This window comes from Tachypleus tridentatus, chromosome 10, assembly GCF_004210375.1.
Source record: "Tachypleus tridentatus isolate NWPU-2018 chromosome 10, ASM421037v1, whole genome shotgun sequence".
NCBI classification, from domain to species: domain Eukaryota; kingdom Metazoa; phylum Arthropoda; class Merostomata; order Xiphosura; family Limulidae; genus Tachypleus; species Tachypleus tridentatus.
Genome location: NC_134834.1, coordinates 6,858,466 through 6,885,521, shown reverse-complemented (window position 1 = coordinate 6,885,521; position 27,056 = coordinate 6,858,466). Strand labels below are relative to the sequence as shown.

Sequence of the window (27,056 nt, the reverse complement as noted above, 5' to 3'; positions counted from 1 at the left end):
AAGTGGTGTGTCTCAGGGCTCTGTGCTGACTTCTTTACTGGATCATAGTTAGAAGTGGTGTGTCTCAGGGCTCTGTGCTGACTTCTTTACTGGGTCATAGTTACAAGTGGAGTGTCTCAGGGCTCTGTGCTGGCTTCTCTACTGGATCATAGTTTCAAGTGGTATGTCTCAGGGCTCTGTGCTGGCTTCTCTACTGGATCATAGTTACAAGTTGTGTGTCTCAGGGCTCTGTGCTGACTTCTTTACTGGATCATAGTTACAAGTGGTGTGTCTCAGGGCTTTGTGCTGGCTTCTCTACTGGATCATAGTTACAAGTGGTGTGTCTCAGGGCTCTGTACTGGCTTCTCTACTGGATCATAGTTAGAAGTTGTGTGTCTCAGGGCTCTGTGCTGACTTCTCTACTGGATCATAGTTACAAGTGGTGTGTCTCAGGGCTCTGTGTTGACTTCTTTACTGGGTCCTAGTTACAAGTGGTGTGTCTCAGGGCTCTGTACTGGCTTCTCTACTGGATCATAGTTAGAAGTTGTGTGTCTCAGGGCTCTGTGCTGGCTTCTTCATTGGATCATAGTTACAAGTGGTGTGTCTCTGGGCTCTGTGCTGACTTCTCTACTGGATCATAGTTACAAGTGGAATGTCTCAGGGCTCTGTGCTGACTTCTCTACTGGATCATAGTTACAAGTGGTGTGTCTCAGGGCTCTGTGCTGACTTCTCTACTGGATCATAGTTACAAGTGGTGTGTCTCAGGGCTCTGTGCTGACTTCTCTACTGGATCATAGTTACAAGTGGTGTGTCTCAGGGCTCTGTGCTGACTTCTCTACTGTATCATAGTTACAAGTTGTGTGTCTCAGGGCTCTGTGCTGACTTCTCTACTGGATCATAGTTACAAGTGGTGTATCTCAGGGCTCTGTGCTGACTTCTTTATTGGATCATAGTTACAAGTGGTGTGTCTCAGGGCTCTGTGCTGACTTCTCTACTGGATCATAGTTACAAGTGGTGTATCTCAGGGCTCTGTGCTGACTTCTTTATTGGATCATAGTTACAAGTGGTGTGTCTCAGGGCTTTGTGCTGACTTCTCTACTGGATCACAGTTACAAGTTGTGTGTCTCAGGGCTCTGTACTGACTTCTTTACTGGATAATAGTTACAAGTTGTGTGTCTCAGGGCTCTGTGCTGACTTCTCTACTGGATCATAGTTACAAGTGGTGTGTCTCAGGGCTCTCTGCTGGCTTCTCTACTGGATCATAGTTACAAGTTGTGTGTCTCAGGGCTCTGTGCTGGCTTCTTCATTGGATCATAGTTACAAGTGGTGTGTCTCGGGGCTCTGTGCTGACTTCTCTACTGGATCATAGTTACAAGTGGAATGTTTCAGGGCTCTGTGCTGACTTCTCTACTGGATCATAGTTACAAGTGGTGTGTCTCAGGGCTCTGTGCTGACTTCTCTAATGGATCATAGTTACAAGTGGTGTGTCTCAGGGCTCTGTGCTGACTTCTCTACTGGATCATAGTTACAAGTGGTGTGTCTCAGGGCTCTGTGCTGACTTCTCTACTGGATCATAGTTACAAGTGGTGTGTCTCAGGGCTCTGTGCTGACTTCTCTACTGTATCATAGTTACAAGTTGTGTGTCTCAGGGCTCTGTGCTGACTTCTTTATTGGATCATAGTTACAAGTTGTGTGTCTCAGGGCTCTGTGCTGGCTTCTCTACTGTTTGTGATTTATATTTGATGCATTAGGCCAATATGTGCACATCATGTTAAACTATCCAACATGTAAGGTGATGCATGTGGGTTTTCACAATTCAAATAATTATTATAGTTGAATTGGGTATACTTTAAATTCTGTGGTTGTGTCTTGGTATTGTTACTCAGATTATTAAAACAGTGTATTATAGCTAGCAATAAGCCTAATAGGGTTTGGGGAATCATGTAGAAATATTGAGTAGAAAACAGGGGATATTATTTGTTTCACTGTATAGATTATTTGTAAGACCTCATTTAGGTGTACAGGTTTGAGCTCTATTCCTTAAGAAGGACATTGAAGAAGGTTCATAGAAAAGCCACTAGAACTATACCTAGGATGGTGAGATTGTCCATTGAGGAGAGACTACAATCTCTGAACTAGTTTTCTCACAAGAAGAGAAGGACCAGACAAGACATAGTTACAGGGTTTAATATTATTAAGGATATTTATGGTCCATCAAACTTTTTACTGTTTAGCAGTAAAAACAATAGGACAAAGGGGCATAAATTCAAATTTTGGCAATGTTGGAGTTGTCTGTAATTTAGACAGTATTACTTTTCAACAGAGTGGTTGGATTTTAGTATGGACGTCCTTCATGGTGGTAGAAATAGTAAATTTAACAGAGTTAAAAAAAAATTGGATAAAAACAGTTGTAGTAACGGATGTTACAGTTGGGAGTTGAAAAGGACATCCGGTTTATCTTTGTAAAATTTTATGAAATTCATCAAATATGCTTCAATTATGGAGTATTTCTCATCAATATAATGTAGGTTAATATCAAGTATATTGAGTCCATGTAATTATGATTCAATATTCTTATTATGTAATAGTTCTTTTGTTAGTAGCACATACTTTAGAAATGTAGTTTTAGTGGTACGTACTTTAATCATGTATTTTTAGTAGTACATACTTTAATCCTGTATTTTTAGTAGTACGTACTTTAATCGTATTTTTAGTAGTATGTACTTTAATCATGTATTTTTAGTAGTACATACTTTAATCCTGTATTTTTAGTAGTACGTACTTTAGTCATGTATTTTTAGTAGTACGTACTTTAGTCATGTATTTTTAGTAGTACGTACTTTAGTCATGTATTTTTAGTAGTGCGTTACTTTAGTCATGTATTTTTAGTAGTACGTACTTTAGTCATGTACTTTTAGTAGTACGTACTTTAATCATGTATTTTTAGTAGTACGTACTTTAGTCATGTATTTTTAGTAGTATGTACTTTAATCATGTATTTTTAGTAGTATGTACTTTAATCATGTATTTTTAGTAGTACATACTTTAATCCTGTATTTTTAGTAGTACATACTTTAATCCTGTATTTTTAGTAGTACATACTTTAATCGTGTTTTTAGTAGTATGTACTTTAATCCTGTATTTTTAGTAGTACGTACTTTAATCCTGTATTTTTAGTAGTACGTACTTTAATCCTGTATTTTTAGTAGTACGTACTTTAATCCTGTATTTTAGTAGTACGTACTTTAATCATGTATTTTTAGTAGTACGTACTTTAATCATGTATTTTTAGTAGTACGTACTTTAATCATGTATTTTTAGTAGTACGTACTTTAATCATGTATTTTTAGTAGTACGTACTTTAGTCATGTATTTTTAGTAGTACGTACTTTAGTCATGTATTTTTAGTAGTACGTACTTTAGTCATGTATTTTTAGTAGTACGTACTTTTAATCATGTATTTTTAGTAGTATGTACTTTAGTCATGTATTTTTAGTAGTACGTACTTTAGTCATGTATTTTTAGTAGTACGTACTTTAGTCATGTATTTTTAGTAGTACGTACTTTAGTCATGTATTTTTAGTAGTACGTACTTTAGTCATGTATTTTTAGTAGTACGTACTTTAATCATGTATTTTTAGTAGTACGTACTTTAGTCATGTATTTTTAGTAGTACGTACTTTAGTCATGTATTTTTAGTAGTATGTACTTTTAGTCATGTATTTTTAGTAGTACGTACTTTAGTCATGTATTTTTAGTAGTATGTACTTTAGTCATGTATTTTTGTAGTAACGACTTTAGTCATGTATTTTTTAGTAGTAACGTGCTTTAGTCATGTATTTTTAGTAGTAACGTTACTTTAGTCATGTATTTTAGTAGTACGTACTTTAGTCATGTATTTTTAGTAGTACGTACTTTAGTCATGTATTTTTAGTAGTACGTACTTTTAATCATGTATTTTTAGTAGTACGTACTTTAATCATGTATTTTTAGTAGTACGTACTTTAATCATGTATTTTTAGTAGTACGTACTTTAGTCATGTATTTTTAGTAGTACGTACTTTAATCGTGTATTTTTAGTAGTACGTACTTTTAATCGTGTATTTTTAGTAGTACATACTTTAGTCGTGTATTTTTAGTAGTACATACAATCCTGTATTTTTAGTAGTACATACTTTAGTCGTGTATTTTTAGTAGTATTGGTAAATTATAATTGAACTTAGAAGAGAACAAAGTTAAAAATTAAAACGTTTGAAGAAGAGAGTGAATATTTATAAGTTACTAAATATATATTACAACACTAAATATATATTACAACACTAAATATATTACAACACTAAATATATATTACAACACTGAATATATTACAACACTGAATATATATTACAACACTAAATATATATTACAACACTAAATATATATTACAACACTGAATATATATTACAACACTGAATATATATTACAACACTAAATATATATTACAACACTGAGAAAACACAATATTTCCAGTACACAATACACTTATATATTCAAATAGTGGAATCAGTTTATGTCACACCCTCTTGGGTTATGGTCTTACTGTTGTATTAGAAACTTTTGTAATTTAACTTGATACATGATTCATTTTCAGGATAAGAAGTTTAGGTTCTGTCACCACGAAAAGCCCCTACAAGTCCCTTCTTAAAACATTACAGTATACTAAAGATGAAGATACATATCTCCATGAGCAGACAGAGATGTCAAAAGAATTAGTAAGTCATCAGATAAACAAGCTTTGTACATATAGATCTCTTACAAAACACAATTTATAATTATTGAAATTTAAAGTACATTTGTTTAATGCATGATACCTGAATTCATGTTTTACCCTGTGCAGTATTTTCTTATTAATGTAAACCTAAATGTGTGTATATGTTTATTATGAAACACCTTGGTTCTAAATGTGTGTGTATGTTTATAATGTAACACCTTGGTTCTAAATGTGTGTATATGTTTATTATGAAACACCTTGGTTCTAAATGTGTGTGTATGTTTATTATGAAACACCTTGGTTCTAAATGTGTGTACATGTTTATAATGAAACACCTTGGTTCTAAATGTGTGTATGTGTTTATTATGAAACACCTTGGTTCTAAATGTGTGTATGTGTTTATTATGAAACACCTTGGTTCTACTTCTATATTAAAAGTATTTATTCTAATAGAATTACTGACACCTTCATTTATAAATCATTCTTTAAAGGTTTTTGAGACTGAAATGTTTGGTTTTCCAGTTCAAAAACCAATATAAATTAATTTGGGTGTTTCATTTCTGAGGTTGAATATTTATATTTCACTAAGCCTTACTTGTGTCTTGTTTCATAATAATATTAATCTTCAGGAAAATCACATTGAAAATGTCACCAAAGGATTCTGTGACTGGGCAACAAAACTTAGTCAAAGTACAAATAACACACAGCCCTTAACAAGCACGGAGCTTCGTAAAATGTTTATTTCAGGAGATGACCAACTGACTCCAGACATGTTCATACCTATTTCAATACAAGATCTTACCGTAATCCCACGGGAAATACGACATCTACAGCAATATCCATCAAAAGGAGAAAAGTTAGAGAAACTTCTGAAGAAATATGTAAGTATTACATTGAATGGTTCTGTTCATACTGAGATGGTGTTTTATGATTTATAATAATAAAGTAATAGTAAAACAATAAAACTTGTATAAACAGTACTAATGTATTAGCTACTACACTGTCAAACCCTTACGTCAATCTTCATTAGAAAATGAGTTCCATGTTAAGTTTACATTAATTATGGATTGTAGTGATACTTGTCCTTTACAAAAAGAAAGGAAGACAAACTACAGCAACATATCATGGTATGACCAGGTCAAACTACAACAACATATCATGGTATGACCAGGTCAAACTACAACAACATACCATGGTATGACCAGGTCAAACTACAACAACATATCATGGTATGACCAGGTCAAACTACAACAACATATCATGGTATGACCAGGTCAAACTACAACAACATATCATGGTATGACCAGGTCAAACTACAACAACATATCATGGTATGACCAGGTCAAACTACAACAACATGCCATGGTATGACCAGGTCAAACTACAACAACATGCCATGGTATGACCAGGTCAAACTACAACAACATGCCATGGTATGACCAGGTCAAACTACAACAACATGCCATGGTATGACCAGGTCAAACTACAACAACATGCCATGGTATGACCAGGTCAAACTACAACAACATGCCATGGTATGACCAGGTCAAACTACAACAACATACCATGGATCTTGGTATCACCAGGTCAAACTACAACAACATACCATGGATCTTGGTATCACCAGGTCAAACTACAACAACATATCATGGATCTTGGTATTACCAGGTCAAACTACAACAACATACCATGGATCTTGGTATCACCAGGTCAAACTACAACAACATACCATGGATCTTGGTATCACCAGACAAGACATCTAAAATAAATGAATGGATCAGAAATGAAATTGAGTAAATGACCTCTCACTGATATTAAAGAACAAAGAAGGAATTGGGCAGGTCATGTGGCACAGAAACAGACATCAAGTGAGAAACTGGCAAACAAGAGAAAGTGGACAAATACCAAAAACAGTGTAGAGATGAGGATCAGAAAGTTATACAACTCCAATGACAAAAGTAGTGTAATTGTGCCCCATTGGATTGAAGTTCATTAATCAAGACACTCTTAGATTCTGATTTCTGGGATGATATAGTTTGTATTTAACAATTAGAGATAAATCTTTGCAAATTCAATATGTAATAGATTTTGACCTTTCATAAAGTTAACGTGAAACCTTTATGTGCCAGAGTTGTCTTACTAATATTAACACTTTATTGTTTTATAATGTGTGTGTCAGTTGTTCCTGTTAAGGTGAAAGTTAAAATATTTCTTACAAACCAAACTGTCAGTAAATTTTCATGTTTTCATTTAATATACTTTTTATAGCATTCTGATTAACTTGTCATAATTATTCTTATTGTTTCCTAATAATACAGTATCATAAATCACACATTAAAAATATATATTTGTCTTTATATTTGAGGCACTATTTTCAAGAAAGGTTGTATTTTATTTTGAAAATTCTTTGTTTTATATTAACATAAACCTCATTAGTGAACATCAGTTTAACATGTATAATTTTTAACTTTAGGAAAATAAAAAAGCAACTGGTAAGAACCAGAGAATTGTTTGGTATTTAAAACCAACTTTGTGGTTTCAAAATTCCCAAATTATGGATGAAAAAGACACTTTGACTAACAAAAAAGAAAACTCAACAACTTCAATGGGCTTGGTAGGTTATTACAGTTACTTGTTAAGTTGTAACAGTTACTCGTTGTTCTAAGTTGTAACAGTTACTCGTTGTTCTAAGTTGTAACAGTTACTCGTTGTTCTAAGTTGTAACAGTTACCCGTTGTTCTAAGTTGTAACAGTTACCCGTTGTTCTAAGTTGTAACAGTTACTCGTTGTTCTAAGTTGTAACAGTTACTCGTTGTTCTAAGTTGTAACAGTTACTCGTTGTTCTAAGTTGTAACAGTTACCCGTTGTTCTAAGTTGTAACAGTTACCGTTGTTCTAAGTTGTAACAGTTACTCGTTGTTCTAAGTTGTAACAGTTACTCGTTGTTCTAAGTTGTAACAGTTACTCGTTGTTTAAAGCTGTAACAGTTACCCGTTGTTCTAAGTTGTAACAGTTACTCGTTGTTCTAAGTTGTAACAGTTACTCGTTGTTCTAAGTTGTAACAGTTACTCGTTGTTCTAAGTTGTAACAGTTACCCGTTGTTTAAAGCTGTAACAGTTACCCGTTGTTTAAAGCTGTAACAGTTACCCGTTGTTTAAAGCTGTAACAGTTACCCGTTGTTTTAAGTTGTAACAGTTACCTACTGTTTTAAGTTGTAACAGTTACCTGTTGTTTAAAGGTATTACAGTTACCTACTGTTTTAAGTTGTAACAGTTACCCATTGTTTTAAGGTATTACAGTTACCTGTTGTTTTAATCTATTACAGTTACCTACTGTTTTAAGGCACTATATTCTTCTTCTGTTTATGTTGTTACATGTTGTACTTTAGAAGAATGTTATACCACTTTAAAACTGTAATTTCACATTTCTGCTACAGTGAGTTTTGTTTAACTGAGTATCAGTTATGAAACGACTTGTTTTTTTTATAGTATAACTGATTTTTCAGTATTTCAGGTAATTAATTAATTACAATTATATTTCAGGACCCTGAGTTAAAGTCGATGCACATTTCTCAAGCATATCGCCAATTTGTGAAAGACAATAAATTAACGTTACCAAAGGTCAGCAAGTGTTTCCTCTTTAATGTAGACATCTAACAGTTAAGTGTGTGTGTATGTCTCAAATCATTAGTCACTTGACCCAGCAGGTACTAGTTTAAGCTGTATAAAACAGGAAACCCATCAGACATTTCCTGAAGCCCACTTGTAGTCAGGTAAGATTAATTATCTGTCATGAAAGGTTAAAATATGTTACAAGAATAAGAAACCTTCCTTGCCACATTGTGCTACGTTATTGTGCCTGAGATACTTCAGTAGAAATGCCATATTTTCTAGTAAGTACATATAAGAGTTGATTTAAGTAACACCTTGTGTTCAATTTTTTAAGCCCCAATCATGTCTTACACGAATGGGGTGGGTCCATTAGACCAAAAGCACACTGGAGAACTGATGTTATCACACGTGTGTTAGTAAATACACATATGTTGTACATAAAAAAATCAGAACTTAACAAAATTGTTGTTTTTTTTGTTAAAGTTATTGACTCTGGCTAGTCTCAGTGCAAGGTGACATTCATGTTAAGAAAAAAATATCTTGTTCACTCTTTACTGGCATAACCTCCAGAACTAACTGAATGAACATGTTCTGATGTACTTCAAGTCACACTTGAGTAGCAATGTGAATAAAGAGAGATTAATCAAACTGGTGCTGCTTTATGTCCACCTCATTTCACTCTTAGTTGTAGATTAATCAAACTGGTGCTGCTTTATGTCCACCCTCATTTCTCTCTTAGTTGTAGATTAATCAAACTGGTGCTGCTTTATGTCCACCGTCATTTCTCTCTCAATTGTAGATTAATCAAACTGGTGCTGCTTTATGTCCACCGTCATTTCGCTCTTAGTTGAAGATTAATCAAACTGGTGCTGCTTTATGTCCACCGTCATTTCACTCTAAGTTGTAGATTAATCAAACTGGTATTGCTTTATGTCCACCCTCATTTCTCTCTTAGTTGTAGATTAATCAAATCGGTACTGCTTTATGTCCACCCTCATTTCTCTCTTAGTTGTAGATTAATCAAATCGGTACTGCTTTATGTCCACCCTCATTTCTCTCTTAGTTGTAGATTAATCAAATCGGTACTGCTTTATGTCCACCCTCATTTCTCTCTTAGTTGTAGATTAATCACACTGGTGCTGCTTTATGTCCACCGTCATTTCGCTCTTAGTTGAAGATTAATCAAACTGGTGCTGCTTTATGTCCACCTCATTTCACTCTTAGTTGTAGATTAATCAAACTGGTGCTGCTTTATGTCCACCGTCATTTCTCTCTCAATTGTAGATTAATCAAACTGGTGCTGCTTTATGTCCACCGTCATTTCGCTCTTAGTTGAAGATTAATCAAACTGGTGCTGCTTTATGTCAACCGTCATTTCACTCTTAGTTGTAGATTAATCAAACTGGTATTGCTTTATGTCCACCCTCATTTCTCTCTTAGTTGTAGATTAATCAAATCGGTACTGCTTTATGTCCACCCTCATTTCTCTCTTAGTTGTAGATTAATCAAATCGGTACTGCTTTATGTCCACCCTCATTTCTCTCTTAGTTGTAGATTAATCAAATCGGTACTGCTTTATGTCCACCCTCATTTCTCTCTTAGTTGTAGATTAATCACACTGGTGCTGCTTTATGTCCACCGTCATTTCGCTCTTAGTTGAAGATTAATCAAACTGGTGCTGCTTTATGTCCACCGTCATTTCTCTCTTAGTTGTAGATTAATCAAATCGGTACTGCTTTATGTCCACCCTCATTTCTCTCTTAGTTGTAGATTAATCAAATCGGTACTGCTTTTATGTCCACCCTCATTTCTCTCTAGTTGTAGATTAATCACACTGGTGCTGCTTTATGTCCACCGTCATTTCGCTCTTAGTTGAAGATTAATCAAACTGGTGCTGCTTTATGTCCACCTCATTTCACTCTTAGTTGTAGATTAATCAAACTGGTGCTGCTTTATGTCCACCGTCATTTCTCTCTCAATTGTAGATTAATCAAACTGGTGCTGCTTTATGTCCACCGTCATTTCGCTCTTAGTTGAAGATTAATCAAACTGGTGCTGCTTTATGTCAACCGTCATTTCACTCTTAGTTGTAGATTAATCAAACTGGTATTGCTTTATGTCCACCCTCATTTCTCTCTTAGTTGTAGATTAATCAAATCGGTACTGCTTTATGTCCACCCTCATTTCTCTCTTAGTTGTAGATTAATCAAACTGGTACTGCTTTATGTCCACCCTCATTTCTCTCTTAGTTGTAGATTAATCAAACTGGTGCTGCTTTATGTCCACCCTCATTTCGCTCTTAGTTGTAGATTAATCAAACTGGTGCTGCTTTATGTCCACCCTCATTTCTCTCTTAGTTGTAGATTAATCAAACTGGTTTTGCTTTATGTCCACCCTCATTTCTCTCTTAGTTGTAGATTAATCAAATCGGTACTGCTTTATGTCCACCCTCATTTCTCTCTTAGTTGTAGATTAATCAAACTGGTTTTGCTTTATGTCCACCCTCATTTCTCTCTTAGTTGTAGATTAATCAAATCGGTACTGCTTTATGTCCACCCTCATTTCTCTCTTAGTTGTAGATTAATCAAATCGGTACTGCTTTATGTCCACCCTCATTTCTCTCTAGTTGTAGATTAATCAAATCGGTACTGCTTTATGTCCACCCTCATTTCTCTCTTAGTTGTAGATTAATCACACTGGTGCTGCTTTATGTCCACCCTCATTTCGCTCTTAGTTGAAGATTAATCAAACTGGTGCTGCTTTATGTCCACCCTCATTTCACTCTTAGTTGTAGATTAATCAAACTGGTGCTGCTTTATGTCCACCCTCATTTCGCTCTTAGTTGCAGATTAATCAAACTGGTATTGCTTTATGTCCACCCTCATTTCACTCTAAGTTGTAGATTAATCAAACTGGTATTGCTTTATGTCCACCCTCATTTCTCTCTTAGTTGTAGATTAATCAAATCGGTACTGCTTTATGTCCACCCTCATTTCTCTCTTAGTTGTAGATTAATCACACTGGTGCTGCTTTATGTCCACCCTCATTTCGCTCTTAGTTGTAGATTAATCAAACTGGTGCTGCTTTATGTCCACCCTCATTTCGCTCTTAGTTGCAGATTAATCAAACTGGTGCTGCTTTATGTCCACCCTCATTTTTCTCTTAGTTATATATTAATCAAACTGGTGCTGCTTTATGTCCACCCTCATTTCGCTCTTAGTTGTAGATTAATCAAACTGGTGCTGCTTTATGTCCACCCTCATTTCTCTCTTAGTTGTAGATTAATCACACTGGTGCTGCTTTATGTCCACCCTCATTTCGCTCTTAGTTGAAGATTAATCAAACTGGTGCTGCTTTATGTCCACCCTCATTTCTCTCTTAGTTGTAGATTAATCAAACTGGTGCTGCTTTATGTCCACCCTCATTTCTCTCTTAGTTGTAGATTAATCAAATCGGTACTGCTTTATGTCCACCCTCATTTCTCTCTTAGTTGTAGATTAATCAAATCGGTACTGCTTTATGTCCACCCTCATTTCTCTCTTAGTTGTAGATTAATCACACTGGTGCTGCTTTATGTCCACCGTCATTTCGCTCTTAGTTGAAGATTAATCAAACTGGTGCTGCTTTATGTCCACCTCATTTCACTCTTAGTTGTAGATTAATCAAACTGGTGCTGCTTTATGTCCACCGTCATTTCTCTCTCAATTGTAGATTAATCAAACTGGTGCTGCTTTATGTCCACCGTCATTTCGCTCTTAGTTGAAGATTAATCAAACTGGTGCTGCTTTATGTCCACCGTCATTTCACTCTTAGTTGTAGATTAATCAAACTGGTATTGCTTTATGTCCACCCTCATTTCTCTCTTAGTTGTAGATTAATCAAATCGGTACTGCTTTATGTCCACCCTCATTTCTCTCTTAGTTGTAGATTAATCAAATCGGTACTGCTTTATGTCCACCCTCATTTCTCTCTTAGTTGTAGATTAATCATATCGGTACTGCTTTATGTCCACCCTCATTTCTCTCTTAGTTGTAGATTAATCACACTGGTGCTGCTTTATGTCCACCGTCATTTCGCTCTTAGTTGAAGATTAATCAAACTGGTGCTGCTTTATGTCCACCGTCATTTCACTCTAAGTTGTAGATTAATCAAACTGGTATTGCTTTATGTCCACCCTCATTTCTCTCTTAGTTGTAGATTAATCAAATCGGTACTGCTTTATGTCCACCCTCATTTCTCTCTTAGTTGTAGATTAATCAAACTGGTACTGCTTTATGTCCACCCTCATTTCTCTCTTAGTTGTAGATTAATCAAACTGGTGCTCCTTTATGTCCACCCTCATTTCGCTCTTAGTTGTAGATTAATCAAACTGGTGCTGCTTTATGTCCACCCTCATTTCTCTCTTAGTTGTAGATTAATCAAACTGGTTTTGCTTTATGTCCACCCTCATTTCTCTCTTAGTTGTAGATTAATCAAATCGGTACTGCTTTATGTCCACCCTCATTTCTCTCTTAGTTGTAGATTAATCAAACTGGTTTTGCTTTATGTCCACCCTCATTTCTCTCTTAGTTGTAGATTAATCAAATCGGTACTGCTTTATGTCCACCCTCATTTCTCTCTTAGTTGTAGATTAATCAAATCGGTACTGCTTTATGTCCACCCTCATTTCTCTCTTAGTTGTAGATTAATCACACTGGTGCTGCTTTATGTCCACCCTCATTTCGCTCTTAGTTGAAGATTAATCAAACTGGTGCTGCTTTATGTCCACCCTCATTTCACTCTTAGTTGTAGATTAATCAAACTGGTGCTGCTTTATGTCCACCCTCATTTCGCTCTTAGTTGCAGATTAATCAAACTGGTATTGCTTTATGTCCACCCTCATTTCACTCTAAGTTGTAGATTAATCAAACTGGTATTGCTTTATGTCCACCCTCATTTCTCTCTTAGTTGTAGATTAATCAAATCGGTACTGCTTTATGTCCACCCTCATTTCTCTCTTAGTTGTAGATTAATCACACTGGTGCTGCTTTATGTCCACCCTCATTTCGCTCTTAGTTGTAGATTAATCAAACTGGTGCTGCTTTATGTCCACCCTCATTTCGCTCTTAGTTGCAGATTAATCAAACTGGTGCTGCTTTATGTCCACCCTCATTTTTCTCTTAGTTATATATTAATCAAACTGGTGCTGCTTTATGTCCACCCTCATTTCGCTCTTAGTTGTAGATTAATCAAACTGGTGCTGCTTTATGTCCACCCTCATTTCTCTCTTAGTTGTAGATTAATCACACTGGTGCTGCTTTATGTCCACCCTCATTTCGCTCTTAGTTGAAGATTAATCAAACTGGTGCTGCTTTATGTCCACCCTCATTTCTCTCTTAGTTGTAGATTAATCAAACTGGTGCTGCTTTATGTCCACCCTCATTTCTCTCTTAGTTGTAGATTAATCAAATCGGTACTGCTTTATGTCCACCCTCATTTCTCTCTTAGTTGTAGATTAATCAAATCGGTACTGCTTTATGTCCACCCTCATTTCTCTCTTAGTTGTAGATTAATCACACTGGTGCTGCTTTATGTCCACCGTCATTTCGCTCTTAGTTGAAGATTAATCAAACTGGTGCTGCTTTATGTCCACCTCATTTCACTCTTAGTTGTAGATTAATCAAACTGGTGCTGCTTTATGTCCACCGTCATTTCTCTCTCAATTGTAGATTAATCAAACTGGTGCTGCTTTATGTCCACCGTCATTTCTCTTAGTTGAAGATTAATCAAACTGGTGCTGCTTTATGTCCACCGTCATTTCACTCTTAGTTGTAGATTAATCAAACTGGTATTGCTTTATGTCCACCCTCATTTCTCTCTTAGTTGTAGATTAATCAAATCGGTACTGCTTTATGTCCACCCTCATTTCTCTCTTAGTTGTAGATTAATCAAATCGGTACTGCTTTATGTCCACCCTCATTTCTCTCTTAGTTGTAGATTAATCAAATCGGTACTGCTTTATGTCCACCCTCATTTCTCTCTTAGTTGTAGATTAATCACACTGGTGCTGCTTTATGTCCACCGTCATTTCGCTCTTAGTTGAAGATTAATCAAACTGGTGCTGCTTTATGTCCACCGTCATTTCACTCTAAGTTGTAGATTAATCAAACTGGTATTGCTTTATGTCCACCCTCATTTCTCTCTTAGTTGTAGATTAATCAAATCGGTACTGCTTTATGTCCACCCTCATTTCTCTCTTAGTTGTAGATTAATCAAACTGGTACTGCTTTATGTCCACCCTCATTTCTCTCTTACTTGTAGATTAATCAAACTGGTGCTGCTTTATGTCCACCCTCATTTCGCTCTTAGTTGTAGATTAATCAAACTGGTGCTGCTTTATGTCCACCCTCATTTCTCTCTTAGTTGTAGATTAATCAAACTGGTTTTGCTTTATGTCCACCCTCATTTCTCTCTTAGTTGTAGATTAATCAAATCGGTACTGCTTTATGTCCACCCTCATTTCTCTCTTAGTTGTAGATTAATCAAACTGGTTTTGCTTTATGTCCACCCTCATTTCTCTCTTAGTTGTAGATTAATCAAATCGGTACTGCTTTATGTCCACCCTCATTTCTCTCTTAGTTGTAGATTAATCAAATCGGTACTGCTTTATGTCCACCCTCATTTCTCTCTTAGTTGTAGATTAATCAAACTGGTATTGCTTTATGTCCACCCTCATTTCTCTCTTAGTTGTAGATTAATCAAACTGGTATTGCTTTATGTCCACCCTCATTTCTCTCTTAGTTGTAGATTAATCAAACTGGTACTGCTTTATGTCCACCCTCATTTCTCTCTTAGTTGTAGATTAATCACACTGGTGCTGCTTTATGTCCACCCTCATTTCGCTCTTAGTTGTAGATTAATCAAACTGGTGCTGCTTTATGTCCACCCTCATTTCTCTCTAAGTTGTAGATTAATCAAACTGGTGCTGCTTTATGTCCACCCTCATTTTTCTCTTAGTTGAAGATTAATCAAACTGGTGCTGCTTTATGTCCACCCTCATTTCGCTCTTAGTTGTAGATTAATCAAACTGGTGCTGCTTTATGTCCACCCTCATTTCTCTCTTAGTTGTAGATTAATCAAACTGGTATTGCTTTATGTCCACCCTCATTTCTCTCTTAGTTGTAGATTAATCAAACTTGTACTGCTTTATGTCCACCCTCATTTTTCTCTTAGTTGCAGATTAATCAAACTGGTGCTGCTTTATGTCCACCCTCATTTCGCTCTTAGTTGCAGATTAATCAAACTGGTGCTGCTTTATGTCCACCCTCATTTCTCTCTTAGTTGTAGATTAATCAAACTGGTATTGCTTTATGTCCACCCTCATTTCACTCTTAGTTGTAGATTAATCAAATCGGTACTGCTTTATGTCCACCCTCATTTTTCTCTTAGTTATATATTAATCAAACTGGTGCTGCTTTATGTCCACCCTCATTTCGCTCTTAGTTGTAGATTAATCAAACTGGTTTTGCTTTATGTCCACCCTCATTTCTCTCTTAGTTGTAGATTAATCAAATCGGTACTGCTTTATGTCCACCCTCATTTCTCTCTTAGTTGTAGATTAATCAAACTGGTTTTGCTTTATGTCCACCCTCATTTCTCTCTTAGTTGTAGATTAATCAAATCGGTACTGCTTTATGTCCACCCTCATTTCTCTCTTAGTTGTAGATTAATCAAATCGGTACTGCTTTATGTCCACCCTCATTTCTCTCTTAGTTGTAGATTAATCAAACTGGTATTGCTTTATGTCCACCCTCATTTCTCTCTTAGTTGTAGATTAATCAAACTGGTATTGCTTTATGTCCACCCTCATTTCTCTCTTAGTTGTAGATTAATCAAACTGGTACTGCTTTATGTCCACCCTCATTTCTCTCTTAGTTGTAGATTAATCACACTGGTGCTGCTTTATGTCCACCCTCATTTCGCTCTTAGTTGTAGATTAATCAAACTGGTGCTGCTTTATGTCCACCCTTATTTCGCTCTTAGTTGTAGATTAATCAAACTGGTGCTGCTTTATGTCCACCCTCATTTTTCTCTTAGTTGTAGATTAATCAAATCGGTACTGCTTTATGTCCACCCTCATTTCTCTCTTAGTTGTAGATTAATCAAACTGGTGCTGCTTTATGTCCACCCTCATTTTTCTCTTAGTTGAAGATTAATCAAACTGGTGCTGCTTTATGTCCACCCTCATTTCGCTCTTAGTTGTAGATTAATCAAACTGGTGCTGCTTTATGTCCACCCTCATTTCTCTCTTAGTTGTAGATTAATCAAACTGGTATTGCTTTATGTCCACCCTCATTTCTCTCTTAGTTGTAGATTAATCAAACTGGTACTGCTTTATGTCCACCCTCATTTTTCTCTTAGTTGCAGATTAATCAAACTGGTGCTGCTTTATGTCCACCCTCATTTCGCTCTTAGTTGCAGATTAATCAAACTGGTGCTGCTTTATGTCCACCCTCATTTCTCTCTTAGTTGTAGATTAATCAAACTGGTATTGCTTTATGTCCACCCTCATTTCACTCTTAGTTGTAGATTAATCAAATCGGTACTGCTTTATGTCCACCCTCATTTTTCTCTTAGTTATATATTAATCAAACTGGTGCTGCTTTATGTCCACCCTCATTTCGCTCTTAGTTGTAGATTAATCAAACTGGTGCTGCTTTATGTCCACCTCATTTCACTCTTAGTTGTATATTAATCAAATCGGTACTGCTTTATGTCCACCCTCATTTCGCTCTTAGTTGCAGATTAATCAAACTGGTGCTGCTTTATGTCCACCCTCATTTCTCTCTTAGTTGTAGATTAATCAAACTGGTGCTGCTTTATGTCCACCCTCATTTCTCTCTTAGTTGTAGATTAATCAAATCGGTACTGCTTTATGTCCACCCTCATTTCGCTCTTAGTTGTAGATTAATCAAACTGGTGCTGCTTTATGTCCACCCTCATTTCTCTCTTAGTTGTAGATTAATCAAACTGGTGCTGCTTTATGTCCACCCTCATTTCTCTCTTAGTTGTAGATTAATCAAATCGGTACTGCTTTATGTCCACCCTCATTTCTCTCTTAGTTGTAGATTAATCAAACTGGTGCTGCTTTATGTCCACCCTCATTTCTCTCTTAGTTGTAGATTAATCAAACTGGTGCTGCTTTATGTCCACCCTCATTTCTCTCTTAGTTGTAGATTAATCAAACTGGTACTGCTTTATGTCCACCCTCATTTTTCTCTTAGTTGTAGATTAATCAAACTGGTACTGCTTTATGTCCACCCTCATTTTTCTCTTAGTTGTAGATTAATCAAACTGGTGCTGCTTTATGTCCACCCTCATTTCTCTCTTAGTTGTAGATTAATCAAATCGGTACTGCTTTATGTCCACCCTCATTTCGCTCTTAGTTGTAGATTAATCAAACTGGTGCTGCTTTATGTCCACCCTCATTTCTCTCTTAGTTGTAGATTAATCAAACTGGTGCTGCTTTATGTCCACCCTCATTTCTCTCTTAGTTGTAGATTAATCAAATCGGTACTGCTTTATGTCCACCCTCATTTCACTCTTAGTTGTATATTAATCAAATCGGTACTGCTTTATGTCCACCCTCATTTCGCTCTTAGTTGCAGATTAATCAAACTGGTGCTGCTTTATGTCCACCTCATTTCACTCTTAGTTGTATATTAATCAAATCGGTACTGCTTTATGTCCACCCTCATTTCGCTCTTAGTTGTAGATTAATCAAATCGGTACTGCTTTATGTCCACCCTCATTTCTCTCTTAGTTGCAGATTAATCAAACTGGTGCTGCTTTATGTCCACCCTCATTTCTCTCTTAGTTGTAGATTAATCAAACTGGTGCTGCTTTATGTCCACCCTCATTTCGCTCTTAGTTGCAGATTAATCAAACTGGTGCTGCTTTATGTCCACCCTCATTTCTCTCTTAGTTGTAGATTAATCAAACTGGTGCTGCTTTATGTCCACCCTCATTTCTCTCTTAGTTGTAGATTAATCAAACTGGTGCTGCTTTATGTCCACCCTCATTTCTCTCTTAGTTGTAGATTAATCAAATCGGTACTGCTTTATATCCACCCTCATTTCACTCTTAGTTGTATATTAATCAAATCGGTACTGCTTTATGTCCACCCTCATTTCGCTCTTAGTTGCAGATTAATCAAACTGGTGCTGCTTTATGTCCACCTCATTTCACTCTTAGTTGTATATTAATCAAATCGGTACTGCTTTATGTCCACCCTCATTTCGCTCTTAGTTGCAGATTAATCAAACTGGTGCTGCTTTATGTCCACCCTCATTTCTCTCTTAGTTGTAGATTAATCAAACTGGTGCTGCTTTATGTCCACCCTCATTTCTCTCTTAGTTGTAGATTAATCAAATCGGTACTGCTTTATGTCCACCCTCATTTCTCTCTTAGTTGTAGATTAATCAAACTGGTACTGCTTTATGTCCACCCTCATTTCTCTCTTAGTTGTAGATTAATCAAACTGGTGCTGCTTTATGTCCACCCTCATTTTTCTCTTAGTTGTAGATTAATCAAACTGGTGCTGCTTTATGTCCACCGTCATTTCTCTCTTAGTTGTAGATTAATCACACTGGTGCTGCTTTATGTCCACCGTCATTTCACTCTTAGTTGTAGATTAATCAAACTGGTGCTGCTTTATGTCCACCCTCATTTCTCTCTTAGTTGTAGATTAATCAAACTGGTGCTGCTTTATGTCCACCCTCATTTCTCTCTTAGTTGTAGATTAATCAAACTGGTGCTGCTTTATGTCCACCCTCATTTCTCTCTTAGTTGTAGATTAATCAAACTGGTGCTGCTTTATGTCCACCCTCATTTCTCTCTTAGTTGTAGATTAATCAAATCGGTACTGCTTTATGTCCACCCTCATTTCTCTCTTAGTTGTAGATTAATCAAACTGGTGCTGCTTTATGTCCACCCTCATTTTTCTCTTAGTTGTAGATTAATCAAATCGGTACTGCTTTATGTCCACCCTCATTTCTCTCTTAGTTGTAGATTAATCAAATCGGTACTGCTTTATGTCCACCCTCATTTTTCTCTTAGTTGTAGATTAATCAAACTGGTGCTGCTTTATGTCCACCCTCATTTCTCTCTTAGTTGTAGATTAATCAAATCGGTACTGCTTTATGTCCACCCTCATTTCTCTCTTAGTTGTAGATTAATCAAACTGGTGCTGCTTTATGTCCACCCTCATTTTCTCTTAGTTGTAGATTAATCAAATCGGTACTGCTTTATGTCCACCCTCATTTCTCTCTTAGTTGTAGATTAATCAAACTGGTGCTGCTTTATGTCCACCCTCATTTTTCTCTTAGTTGTAGATTAATCAAATCGGTACTGCTTTATGTCCACCCTCATTTCTCTCTTAGTTGTAGATTAATCAAATCGGTACTGCTTTATGTCCACCCTCATTTCTCTCTTAGTTGTAGATTAATCAAACTGGTGCTGCTTTATGTCCACCCTCATTTTTCTCTTAGTTGTAGATTAATCAAATCGGTACTGCTTTATGTCCACCCTCATTTCTCTCTTAGTTGTAGATTAATCAAACTGGTGCTGCTTTATGTCCACCCTCATTTTTCTCTTAGTTGTAGATTAATCAAACTGGTGCTGCTTTATGTCCACCCTCATTTTTCTCTTAGTTATATATTAATCAAACTGGTACTGCTTTATGTCCACCCTCATTTCTCTCTTAGTTGTAGATTAATCAAATCGGTACTGCTTTATGTCCACCCTCATTTCGCTCTTAGTTGTAGATTAATCAAACTGGTGCTGCTTTATGTCCACCCTCATTTCTCTCTTAGTTGTAGATTAATCAAACTGGTGCTGCTTTATGTCCACCCTCATTTCTCTCTTAGTTGTAGATTAATCAAATCGGTACTGCTTTATGTCCACCCTCATTTCGCTCTTAGTTGTAGATTAATCAAACTGGTGCTGCTTTATGTCCACCCTCATTTTTCTCTTAGTTATATATTAATCAAACTGGTGCTGCTTTATGTCCACCGTCATTTCGCTCTTAGTTGCAGATTAATCAAACTGGTGCTGCTTTATGTCCACCCTCATTTTTCTCTTAGTTGTAGATTAATCAAACTGGTGCTGCTTTATGTCCACCCTCATTTTTCTCTTAGTTATATATTAATCAAACTGGTGCTGCTTTATGTCCACCCTCATTTCTCTCTTAGTTGAAGATTAATCAAACTGGTGCTGCTTTATGTCCACCCTCATTTCTCTCTTAGTTGTAGATTAATCAAACTGGTGCTGCTTTATGTCCACCCTCATTTCGCTCTTAGTTGTAGATTAATCAAATCGGTACTGCTTTATGTCCACCCTCATTTCGCTCTTAGTTGTAGATTAATCAAATCGGTACTGCTTTATGTCCACCCTCATTTCACTCTTAGTTGTAGATTAATCAAACTGGTGCTGCTTTATGTCCACCCTCATTTCTCTCTTAGTTATAGAATAATCAAACTGGTGCTGCTTTATGTCCACCCTCATTTCTCTCTTAGTTGTAGATTAATCAAACTGGTGCTGCTTTATGTCCACCCTCATTTCGCTCTTAGTTGCAGATTAATCAAACTGGTGCTGCTTTATGTCCACCCTCATTTTTCTCTTAGTTATATATTAATCAAACTGGTGCTGCTTTATGTCCACCCTCATTTCTCTCTTAGTTGTAGATTAATCAAACTGGTGCTGCTTTATGTCCACCCTCATTTCACTCTTAGTTGCAGATTAATCAAACTGGTGCTGCTTTATGTCCACCGTCATTTCATTCTTAGTTGTAGATGAGTTCTTATGTGGGAACAGAAGCCTTGGCTTCCACTGAAGTCTGAACTGAGAACAGAAGCCCTGGCTTCCACTAAAATCTGAACTGAGAACAGAAGCCCTGGCTTCCACTAAAATCTGAACTGAGAACAGAAGCCCTGGCTTCCACTGAAGCCTGAATTGGGAACAGAATCCCTGGCTTCCACTGAAGTCTGAATTGGGAACAGAATCCCTGGCTTCCACTGAAATCTGAACTGAGAACAGAAGACCTGGTTTCCACTGAAGTCTGAATTGGGAACAGAAGACCTGGTTTCCACTGAAGTCTGAATTGGGAATGGATATCCTGTCTTTCACTGAATTCTTAATACATTACTATCAAATTATTCAACAATTGTCTAAACTCAGTACCTAACTCTATAAATTGTGATTATTTTCTGAATAAACTTGTTGGTTTATCTTCAGTGTTTTTTTAAGGTAAATTCTGTTTGTACCTTCTTGCAACACTCATTTAACTAATATAAAAGAAAAATAAAGCTTAAAAATTATAAAAACGAAATAGAAATTATGTGTAACAAACTGGTGCTGAGAAAAATAATATATAACTATAACCAGTGATGACAAGAAAACCCACTTGTAGAGAAAAATAATATGCAACTATAATCAGTAAAATAATATGTAACTATGATCAGTAAAATATGTAACTATGATCAGTAAAATAATATGTAACTATGATCGGTAAAATAACATGTAACTATGATCGGTAACATAATATGTAACTATAATCAGTAAAATAATATGTAACTATGATCAGTAAAATAATATGTAACTATGATCAGTAAAATAATATGTAACTATAATCAGTAAAATAATATGTAACTATGATCAGTAAAATAATATGTAACTATGATCAGTAAAATAATATGTAACTATGATCAGTAAAATTATATGCAACTATGATCAGTAAAATAATATGTAACTATGATCAGTAAAATAATATGTGACTATGAACGTTAAGACTTGTCCCTTCCCCGGTTTTAAATTCCTGGATATTTCTCTGCCTGGGAATATTTATAATATAAGCATGTAATTTGACAAAAACTTGGAAATTCATATGTGGGTTGGAAGAAAAATTTAACTTAAGCCATTCAGAGCAAAGAACAGACATGTATTACATATAAGTGAGAACTAAAAAACTATTCAAATAATTCTTTTTTACATTAAAATGTTGGTGACACCTATAACATCTACAGTGTTCATAGCTGTTGTGACACCTATAATATCTGCAGTGTTCATAGCTGTTGTGACACCTATAATATCTGCAGCGTTCATAGCTGTAGTGGCACCTACAATATCTAGTGTTCACTGCTGCAGTGACACCTACAATATCTGCAGTGTTCATAGCTGTAGTGACACCTACAATATTTGCAGTGTTCATAGCTGTAGTGATAACTATAATATTTGCAGTCTAAATGTAGTGGCACTTGTAATTTCTGCAGTGTCTCTAGATGTAGTGGCACTTGTAATTTCTGCAGGTTAAACATTCTGATGAGTGAATTTCTCTAGAAACTGATCACTATTTAATAATAATTAACTAAATTATTATTACTTTTACAGTTTCTTTCTTCTGGACATGAAGACATGACTTGTAAGAAATGAACAAAGAAATATTTCCAGACTTATTGTTGATGACCTTCTAATTATACTTATTGGTTCAGTTATGGTGGTTTGTGTTCTTAATAAACTCCTATTTTGTATTTAATTTGATAGTTTAGAACTGCCTTCATCATAGACTGCTGAATCGTTTCTTGTTTGTACTTTCTGTCGATCTTTGATTCTTTGTTAACAATCAGCTGTATTGTGTCAATAAATATTTCTAATTGTTAATAGTAAAATCACAGTTTCTGTTTTATTCTTTGTTAACAATCAGCTGTATTGTGTCAATAAATATTTCTAATTGTTAATAGTAGAATCACAGTTTCTGTTTTATTCTTTGTTAACAATCAGCTGTATTGTGTCAATAAATATTTCTAATTGTTAATAGTAAAATCACAGTTTCTGTTTTATTCTTTGTTAACAATCAGCTGTATTGTGTCAATAAATATTTCTAATTGTTAATAGTAGAATCACAGTTTCTGTTTTATTGTTTTCTAAGTATGTATTTTTTTTAAATGGTAAAACATGTTTTTCCTTCATGAATTCATTCTAGAAGTCCTCCATTTAAGTTTACTATAGAGTTAGTAATTGATATGTTAAATTAGTTGTTGCATATATAGTGCCAAACAACACTTTGCCAAACATAATTGTATAATTCAATAAAACTCTAGTTTAAAAAAAGCCATGGACTGTACAATATTTCTTGTTATTTTTGGAAAATTTCATTTCAAGCTGTTGTTATATATGATCACTTCAACTGAGTCTTAAAGCCATATTCAGACACAACTTGAATTTCCTTACAATGTTTATACATCAAAAGAACTCATTGCTGAATACCATCCCTTTGTCTCTTATATATTAATATGACTGTTTTATTCTTAAGCTTGGTTTCTTATTGTCGGTTTATTTGTTCCATCCTCAATGATTTAAGTAAATTTGGATTTCTAGTTTGTATTTTTCTCACTAAAATCAAGTAACTTAACAGTGGTTCAGAACTTACCAGCCACACACGTAATCCTTCTTGGGTCATGTTTTATATACATACCTAGGCCTAGAACCAAACACTCAGAAAACAAAATTTAATATAGTCAGTATACAAGTAGTTTCTTTAATCAAACACAAATCATGTGTACAAATTATACACTGTTCTAGACACCAACTTTTGGACTACCCTGTATAACATACTCACTTTAGGATTAATATTTTGACCTGTTTATGTAAGACAGCTTCAACAAATGTCCCCATGTACATGTTATCCAAAACACACACAAATTCCTTACAGGTAACATACATAAACATGAACTTGTTTGTTTTATATGTTATCTACAATAATACAGTTAATATATTTTACATGAGTGTAAAACTAATAACTTAGATTATATGAATTAACTGACATACAGTGTAGACACAATTCATGTATACTTGTAGTAACTGACTTTCAAACATATTTCAGAATTCACTAAGATTAAATGTGTGTCTGTCACGTATACTGATTTGGTCTTGAAGTTACCAGTGAGATTAAAATAGAAATATAATACTAGCATTTTAAAATGTTTCATTAAATCCATGATTTAAGAAGTACAGAAACCTCAATTCCCTATTATACAGATCTTCTTACGTCTGTGAATTGTTTTTACATAAGAACAAATGTTTTGAAATTAAATTTTCATTCCAAAGTTAAGGTTTAAATGCTTATTGGTGGAAATGTAAGCCTACATGTTTGATGTAAAAGTCAAGCTTATTGGTTCTAGTGGAAATGTAAGCCTACATGTTTGATGTAAAAGTCAAGCTTATTGGTTATAGTGGAAATGTAAGCCTACATGTTTGATGTAAAAGTCAAGCTTATTGGATCTAGTGGAAATGTAAGCCTACATATTTGATGTAAAAGTCAAGTATGTTATATGCACTTGACGCATTACTAGTAATGTATTAAAATTTGTGTGTATTTGGATAGCTTGGTGTAAGTTTTTATTTCTATTTCTTAAGGAGAAAAGAAAAATTACTTTATGAGAATGTTAGAGTTGAAATGTTCGACAGCTTTCATTGTGAATCAAGATGAGTTATTACACTGTCTTGCTGGATAATGTTTCTAATGCTCATGTTAGGAGTATTATTTCCATTTTCTAAGTCAAACAGCTGGTGGTCAGTGATTAAGGACCATAAGAAGCTGTTCTTACAACCTTTAATTAAGCTAGACTGTTAATTTGTAGTTTTCTTCAAACACAAAAATACATTAAATAAACATAATTATTAATGGGTTTAAATTTTAATACTTATTACTATTTTAAATATTATATGATATAAAAACTTACATCCAGAAAAACACCACACACATATTGATACATCACAGGCACACACTTCCAATATGGTATGACCTACTGTCACAAGATTAGCTGTTCTTGTTTGGTGCTGCCCTCTAACTGCAAACATTTTTACTAATGCATGCCACAAGCCTTAAGCTTCCCCTGTCTCGGACAATTGTCTCTGTAGTAAATAGTCCCTGACCAGGTATTCTTTAACTATTAAATCTGCACTGTACACCACATTGACCATGCTCATTCATCCATAGGTCCACACGGTCATCCGAGAGATGTCATGTTCCATAAGATCACTTGTGAGGGGATAACCTTGAGAAATGTGCTTCATAAATATGTCAATAGAACAAGAGAAGTTAGATGAATAACAAATAGATTTTAACAGTGTTAGCATGTCAACTCAGTGAAACAAGAAAAGCAAGCTGACAATAAATGGATTTTAAGTGTTAAAATGTCAAGTTACTCCCAACTAGTCCTGAACAGAGCAGTAGAACACGTCACAACTCATAGGAGAATCTCTTGTCACATTCGTGGAAGAGTCATCAAAATGTTTCCCAGCAACCTCAATCAACAACCTAATTAAATTTCTCTCAGAAAAACGACCGTCAGTTTTAAAAAGCATTTATATGACCATGTGACTACACAAAAATAGAAATATGAAATAGATGTATCCACAAAAAACTCATTCAGACCAATGCACATCAGAACAAGAGAAGAGAAAGAAGCTATCTTCAAATTGAGACTTGTCGTAAGTACACAAACGAATGAAAATAAACAATCCGTTTAACTTTCTGTCAAATATTAACAGTAAAATAATTTACCTGAAGCTAATACCAATATAAAATAGTAATCTTACAAGATGATGGAAAAAAACCAACATATAAAAACAGAAAGCTCAAAGCTTCATATACAAGAATGAAGTCCCACTTGCAACGCTAACAACACTTCATATGGTAATGAAAAATAATGGATATCAAAATAACTAAACAAAGTGGAATCAATGGAAAGTTTTCACGTCACCTAACATGGCCCAGAAGTCGGGCATAGCATTCGGACATGATCCTTTTCTGTGCAAACACAGATGATGTTTAAAAGCTTACATCAGCCAACAGTAAAGAACTTAATATTAAATTTTTCTTTTCAAACCAAATTAATTTAAATATTCCCAATGTATAAGCATACATATATACTGAAAGAATTTGTAACTTTTGATGTAAAACTCATATTTAAAGATTACAAATGATGCATTTCTGTACAGTATAAATTATCACTCCAGCATCTAAACACCTTAACAATCTATATTATAATTTGCATGCCATATATGTTTTGACAGCAACAAAAAGAAAAAAAACAACAGCAGTGGAACTTCATAAAACTGTTCATCAAAATATTTAATACTCATAAGAAAGAACAAAGGGAGTTTTACATGAAAACACACATCAGATCTCATAACAAGCACTTCATTTCATATTAACGTTAATTATCTTTAACAAAGAATGACATTCATTTATGTAAAATATTTAAAGACACTTTGTAATCTCATGGAACAAAATATAACATTTCAAACGGAAACAGAATGATGCAAGCTCTGCTAGGATAAATGTACTGGTATTCAAAACATTTACTGAAACAGACAACAAGGTACAAGGATGTATGACCTTGTAATGTACTGGTATTCAAAACATTTACTGAAACAGACAACAAGGTACAAGGATGTATGACCTTGTAATGTACTGGTATTCAAAACATTTACTGAAACAGACAACAAGGTACAAGGATGTATGACCTTGTAATGTACCACTATTAAAACATTTACTGAAACAAACAAGGTGCAAGCTGTACAAGGATGTATGGCCTATTAATGTACCACTATTAAAACATTTACTGAAACAAACAAGGTGCAAGCTGTACAAGGATGTATGGCCTATTAATGTACCAC

The 27,056-nt window shown here is 35.1% G+C and overlaps 1 protein-coding gene across 8 annotated transcripts in view; it reads left to right on the top strand.

Annotated features, from left to right (window-relative positions):
• The window catches only part of LOC143228696 (uncharacterized), a 28,363-nt gene extending 5,168 nt beyond the window's left edge, over positions 1-23,195 (top strand). For 5 of the 8 annotated variants that reach the window (XM_076459967.1, XM_076459965.1, XM_076459966.1 and 2 more), the window contains 5 exons: positions 4,610-4,730; positions 5,359-5,610; positions 7,203-7,343; positions 8,271-8,348; positions 22,764-23,195. In XM_076459967.1, coding sequence (XP_076316082.1) covers positions 4,610-4,730; positions 5,359-5,610; positions 7,203-7,343; positions 8,271-8,348; positions 22,764-22,805 — 634 coding nt within the window. In that variant the 3' untranslated portion in view covers positions 22,806-23,195. Of the gene's footprint in view, positions 1-784; positions 2,504-4,609; positions 4,731-5,358; positions 5,611-7,202; positions 7,344-8,270; positions 8,349-22,763 lie in introns of those variants that run through there. The other 3 variants (XM_076459969.1, XM_076459971.1, XM_076459970.1) reach the window with 3 other exon arrangements.
• The last annotated feature ends 3,861 nt before the right edge of the window (positions 23,196-27,056 follow it).